This window comes from Oncorhynchus kisutch, linkage group LG30, assembly GCF_002021735.2.
Source record: "Oncorhynchus kisutch isolate 150728-3 linkage group LG30, Okis_V2, whole genome shotgun sequence".
In the NCBI taxonomy this organism is placed as follows: domain Eukaryota; kingdom Metazoa; phylum Chordata; class Actinopteri; order Salmoniformes; family Salmonidae; genus Oncorhynchus; species Oncorhynchus kisutch.
In genome coordinates, this window is record NC_034203.2 from 22,587,095 (window position 1) to 22,593,753 (window position 6,659).

The 6,659-nt window shown below is 41.0% G+C and overlaps 1 protein-coding gene across 1 annotated transcript; it reads right to left on the reverse strand.

The window, feature by feature from the left end:
- Positions 1-3,584: 3,584 nt before the first annotated feature.
- On the reverse strand, positions 3,585-6,379 carry LOC109874701 (tiggy-winkle hedgehog protein-like). The gene is made up of 3 exons (XM_020466726.2): positions 5,931-6,379; positions 4,905-5,166; positions 3,585-4,527 (listed from the first exon to the last, which is right to left on the reverse strand). The coding sequence occupies exons 1-3, from the start codon at positions 6,237-6,239 to the stop codon at positions 3,851-3,853; spliced, it is 1,248 nt and encodes a 415-aa protein (XP_020322315.1). The 5' UTR covers positions 6,240-6,379; the 3' UTR covers positions 3,585-3,850.
- Between the last annotated feature and the right edge of the window lie 280 nt (positions 6,380-6,659).

The following is a 6,659-nucleotide window of genomic DNA, read 5'->3' on the forward strand; positions in this document are numbered from 1 at the left end:
AATCGATGACTTTTTGAAAATCCAATGTATTTTATGTGTAGAATCCACGTCACAATACGTTGACAAATTACATTGAAACAAGGTAGATTCAACCAGTTTGTGTCCAGAGGGAGGTCTCCAGGAAATGTTAGCACAGGTGAGAGGAGAGAGCATATGGTTATTGTTATATGCAAAGTTGCTTCATGTTACTTGCTTTTAATATCTTCAGTAAAGATTTTACGTCTGGAAAGCGCCTTCTGTCATGCCACAAGGAACTTCTAATCACTAGACTGGTAGGCCATAAACATCTCAAGACAGAATGGCTCCTGAATAGAGCAGGTGGACAGGTGGTGAGAAATGCAGCTAGTTGGGGGTGTTGTTATGGTGCTTGCTTTTGATAAGATAATAGGCCTACATTCAGTGCAATTATTTTTCAGTGACAATGTCCAATGTCCTCGTGTAAGGTGGCCCAACACTTCCATGCCATGTAGGTGTCAATTACACAGACGCCAACATTTCTCCCTGGACAAGTTTATGTTTAGTGCATAGCACCACCTTGTGGGCAAGGCTGCATGGTACTGAATGAAACAGAAAATAAAGGTAAACTCCGACCCTGCTGGTTCACATTCTGAACAGAGAAAAAGTTTTATGAAAAATTACACATTTCTGCAAATATGATATTTGATAGGCATACTACCTTTGCCCAGTCATCCACTGAAGGCATTTTAGGGCATTCAGATTCTTTCTAATCTGTCAAACTCTGGACCCAAGAGAGGATTAAGGTGACGCTTGTTTTCTAAATTCCCGGAATAACAACTTTCTACTCTGAAAAGGCCATTACGCTGCTCAAAAATCTATGCTTTGCTCCATAAAATTACAAATATAGTGACTGTAGTGACTTTAATAGTTGTTTATTTTGTTCTGTCATAGTCACAGTAACATACAGTGCATTCGTAAAGTATTCAGACCCATTGACTTTTTCAAGATTTTGTTACATTACAGCCTTGTTCTAAAATGGATTAAAATAGTTTTTTCCCGTCATCAATTTACACAAAAAAAAAACATAATGACAAAGTGAAAACAGTTTTTTAGAAATCAGAAATACCTTATTTACATAAGTATTCAGACCCTTTGCTATGAGACTCGAAATTGAGCTCAAGTGCATCCTGTTTCCATTGATCATCCTTGAGATGTTTCTACAACTTGATTGGTGTCCATTTGTGGTCAATTCAATTGATTGGACATGATTTGGAAAGACACACACCTGTCTATATAAGGTCCCACAGTTGACAGTACATGTCAGAGCAAAAATCAAGCCATGAGGTTGAAGGAGAGCTCAGAAACAGAATTGTGTTGAGGCACAGATCTAAGGAAGGGTACCAAAACAATTCTGCAGCATTGAAGGTCCCCAAGAATATAGTGGCCTCCATCATTCTTAAATGGAAGAAGTTTAGAACCACCAAGACTCTTCCTATAGCTGGCCGCCTTGCCAAACTGAGCAATCGGGGTGGAAGGGCTTTGGTCAGGGAGGTGACCAAATCAAATTTTATTTGTCACATACACATGGTTAGCAGATGTTAATGCGAGTGTAGCGAAATGCTTGTGCTACACTCGCAAGAACCCGGTCTGATGGTCACTCTGACAGAGCTCCAGAGGTCCTCTGTGAAGATGGGAGGACTTTCCAGAAGGACAACCATCTCTGCAGCAATCCACTAATCAGGCCTTAATTGTACAGTGGCCATATGCAAGTCACTCCTCAGTAAAAGGCACATGACAGCCTGCTTGGAGTTTGCCAAAAGGCACTCTCAGACTGTGAGAAACAAGATTCTCTGGTCTGATGAAACCAAGATTGAACACTTTCGCCTGAATGCCAAGTGTCACGTCTGGAGGACACCTGGCACCATCCCACCGGTGAAGCATGGTGGTGGCAGCATCATGCTGTAGGGATGTTTTTCAGAGGCAGGGACTGGGAGACTATTCAGGATTGAGGGAAAGATGAACGGAGCAAAGTACAGAGAGATCCTTGATGAAAACCTGCTCCAGAGCATTCAGGACCTCAGACTGGGCCGAAGGTTCACTTTCCATCAGGACAACGACCCTAGACCCACAGCCAAGACAATGCAGGAGTGGCTTCGGGGCAAGTCTCTAAATGTCCTTGAGTGGCCCTGCCAGAGCCTGGACTTGAACCCAATCGAACATCTCTGGAGAGACCTGAAAATATCTGTGCAGCAACGCTCCCCATCCAATCTGACAGAGCTTGAAAGGATCTGGGAGCAACTCCCCAAATACAGGTGTGCCAAGCTTGCAGCGTCATACCCAAGAAGCCTTGAGGCTGTAATAGCTGCCAAAGATGCTTCAACAAAGTACTGAGTAAAGAGTCTGAAAACTTATGTAAATGTATTATTTCAGTTTTTAATTTTTAATAAATTTGCACAAAAAAATGTAAAAAACAGTTTTTGCTTTGTCATTATGGGCTGTGTTGTGTAGATTGATGAGGGAGGAAGAAAACAATTTAATCCATTTCAGAATAAGGCTGTAACGTAACAAAATGAAAAAAGTCAAGGGGTCTGAATACTTTCCGAATGCACTGTAAGTCAAGATGATCTTGAATAATGATACAGGGTAGAGTTATGTGTAGCATATTTGACAAGTCTGTGTTGAGACGATAAACATGGATAATCACGCATATTCAGTTTTTAGTGATTTCTGTCGGTTAAGGAATTGTGTTTGCCCCTGTTTTTGTGAAGCATGTTGGAGGTGGGGGTTGATGAGAATAGACTAAGCAGTTATTGATTAAGTTGTGTGATTCAGTTCTTGACATGACATCTGTTTGACCAACTGCCAAGTGTGTCAAAGTGGAGCAGTGTTATTGTGAGTAGCCTAAATTACCATGGTTGCTTAGGGAATGTAACCTAGGCCTGCACGTGGGGCCAGGGGTTGAAGAAAATAGTCAATGTCTTAATTTAAGAAGATAGTCTTAAAGTTGGGCTAAGGGCTCTCTGATTCATTCTCTCGGCTTTATTCATTCAGTATTTCAGAGCCATTATGAAAGACCAAGAAATGAAGTGAGAATATGATTGACTAAATGTAAAATAGAACTAATATCTGAAGGCCTACTCTTGTATAGAACAGGTGCTTTCTTGCAGGGTCAAAGTGGTAGCTTTGATCAGATCAGATGATATAGGTGGTTCATGGCCACCAGAGGCTCCAGTTGCTCCATGGTTTGATTGAGAAGAAACAGGCACAGACATATTTCTGACAGTGCCCAATTCTGAGTGGACAGAAGTTAAGATGAATATAGTGATATTGAATTCTAAACAATTCTTAATCTGAAACGTATTTGGCAAAATAAGCCTAATGTAGGCTATTATATTAAAGACTTACAAAGTTTGTTGCACTTTCTGAATAAGTCTAATCGTTTTTAGTCTGCTATGGCATTTATGGTTTTACAACCATAAAGGCACTTCTTTCATATGATTACTAATTTATCTGTTGCTGAACCATGTCCATTTTAGAAAACGAAATGTGAGAATGTTGGCTATTTGTTCAGGTTGACATGCAGGCTACATGTTTCAGTGTATAAAAACATAATTTATTGAGGCAACACTATGTTCATCCAAGAAAATATAACAGTCAATTCACATTTGCACATAATGATCATCAACAGTTTTTTTCTCAAATGTTTAGAAATAAATTATTCACAGATTGTTCACACTATCCTAGACGACTAAATTTGACTGGTTCTTGATAGGAGGAAAACAAGAGAATAAATAAGAATATACATGTATGGCTCCCAGTGCCCAAAAGTATTTCCATCTTTAAGAGCATTCATTTGTGTCTTTGAAATGGACAAATAAAAACGACTCAAGTCTCAGCTTTGGGACATTCCTAGAGGATGAAAGGAGTTTATGTCCAGCAGCAATGTCCCTATGTGGTATAGAATGTCTGAGTACCAGTGTATTCCATCTCTCTGACGTATGTCCTCGCGCTTTTTGACTAGATCTGTGAAGGACATCAACGCGTGCCCCAACCGGACTGGCGCAAAGGCCCAGTGCGCCCATTTGTGGTCCTCGATTACCGCGTAACAGCTCGCCAAAACATGGTCAACTATGATGGTCCCTTGTGAGGTTACTGGGGCATAAGATCCCTCGTATTCTTCCACGTAAATCCTTTCCACAGTGACTGCCTTCAGGTGGTCTACGGCCTCATCCACAACAAACACCTGTTGCCCAGGTTTTACATTACTGGCAAACACTGCAGTCATATCGTCATCCGTAACGTTACTGGTGATGAAGACCAGGTGAGCCGGGGTCAGTCTTAACTTTCGGTTGGGCTTCTCTGTTTCAAAAACATAAAATTCGCGTTTTGACACTGGATCTTTGTCCAAGAACATGAGGAAATCGCTGGACACAATATTTCCTTCTATGTCTGCTGCTAACACCTTGTCGCCCACCTCCAGTTCTTTTACCAGCTTGCTTCGACCATCCTCGAGGAGAACTGAGGCAGATCCAGGGAAGCAGCCACCCGACTTTGCAGCAACTGAATTTTCTGGAGAAGAGCGGACAATAAAATGTAAATAAATAAATACTTTGGACCAAGGCAGTATTGCCATACAATTATAAATGTAAACTGAATGACCTGGACAAATATAGGGCTTACTGATCTAACAAATGGGATAGGACAGTTGACATTGCAACATGAGTCACAAGTATTGTCTTATAACTGTGTAATAACAAGGGACTGCACTAGGCCTATCGAACAAACCCTAACAAATCAATTGTTTTCTTGACATAGCAACGTGCGTAATAAACAGTGCATGAACGGTTGAGGAAGTCATTTATACTCTTTTTTCTACATTTGAAATTGACATAAAAATATATTATTATTATTGTTATTACTATTAATTGTTCGTTCGTTGTGTTTACCTGCTTTCACAGAACAATGAATATGGGCTTTGGATTCATAATTGACCCAGTCGAATCCTGCCTCCACCGCGAGCCGGGATAACATTCCATATTTGCTCTTATCTCTGTCAGAGGTGGTGATATCCACAGCCCTTCCTTCATAGTGTAAAGATTCTTCGAAATGGTGTCCATCCTCGTCCCAGCCTTCTGTCACGCGCAGCTTCACTCCCGGCCATTGATTCATGACTGAAATAGCCAAAGAGTTCAGTTTGTCCTTACATCTCTGAAAAGCATAAATAGATCATTGAGATGTCAGGAAACACAAGGGGTTAAATTGGAGGGTTACACACACACACACACCCATATACACACACACACACACACACACACACACGTACATAGCATGCAACTAAAGACATGGCTTTATTGATTGTATATAGACGCATCTGTTCCAATATATGTTTTTATTTATGTACATTTTTCGATTTGAAAAGAAACGAATAAACATTTTAGAAATGTTATAGATGGTTATGGATTATCGAGTGACGCTGCTAATCTAAATTAATTAATTATCCCTAGTCGATCTCTCTCGCTCTCGCTCTCTCTCGCTCTCGCTCTCTCTCTCTCTGCGCTTGTGTGTGTGAAAGAGAGAGATAGAGAGGGATGGGAGGGGGGGGGGGGGGTAGTCCATAATACAAGTTTATCATAGCCTAACATTAACTGTCTAGAACCAGCCCCTTTAATAAGTGGTAGCAGTCGTGCGCATGGCATCCATAACGACTTGTCTTAATTTTCATGCTCTGATAAGCCCAACTGGAGACACAGGGTAGAACTGTCCATAGACAAAAAGAGTCCGATATGGTGCACAGTTTGTTTGAAATTGTTTAAAATCTATATTATACATAGGTATGCATAGTAACCATAAAGGCAAATCATAAATATTGAACAACTGTCACTTCAAATTGAGCGTCATTCATTGTTCTCGTGCCAAATGATCATTCAGGACCCACAATATACATCTTCATGCGCTTTCTCACTATAGCCTACCTGTGTCATAAGTCTGTCAGCATTAGTGTTTTCCTCATCTTTGAAAATAATGTCAGGATTGTAGTTTGGTGTCAGGTCTTTAAATCTTTCAGAGTTCCTTGTGATCTTCCCTTCGTATTTGCCACTGGCCCCAAGGGTTTTCTCCGCCACGTTGGGAATGAACTGCTTGTAAGCCAAAGGCTTTAGTTTTTTCGGATGTCTTTGTTTTCCATATCCCTTGCCTGGACCACAGGCCAACCCAGCGGATGCTAGAAACAGGCAGATGAAGCCCACGAGCGCAATTCTTATCAGTATAAGCATCACGTCCATTGGATTAATTGTATTGAGGTCCCTGTTGTGTAGGCTGGCTATATCCTCTCACTTATCTCGCAGTCTCTCACACTCTACCCTGTATCAGTGTCCTCGTTTTTCTCTCTCTACTCTAGGAGGCTATCAAACGACCGCTACCAAAGCAGGTGCCGTAATGACAGTTTGATGTCGCTGCCCTCAGAGCTCATTGGAGCTGTGTTACTGCTGCTGCTTCAGAAAACCAGTCCAGACGCATATGAATGGGTTTCCTCCATTCTGTTCTATACTAGTGCTCTATATTAATGATAGCTCATCAATGTATATCAAATAAAGAACGTGATTGGCTCCACTTGACAAACCGTTTTTTCTCCAGGCTATTCAAATAGCAGGTTTGACAGTGTCAATCAGCCACTTATTAACAGTAATTCCTGAAACGTTTAC

Excerpts from the sequence above, each read along its gene's own strand:
- LOC109874701 (XM_020466726.2), bottom strand. The coding sequence starts at position 6,239 with ATGGACGTGATGCTTATACTGATAAGAATTGCGCTCGTGGGCTTCATC. Across the intron at positions 5,167-5,930 it reads CTGACAGACTTATGACACAG|AGATGTAAGGACAAACTGAA; the intron begins GTAGGCTATAGT and ends TATGCTTTTCAG. Across the intron at positions 4,528-4,904 it reads TCATTGTTCTGTGAAAGCAG|AAAATTCAGTTGCTGCAAAG; the intron begins GTAAACACAACG and ends GCTCTTCTCCAG.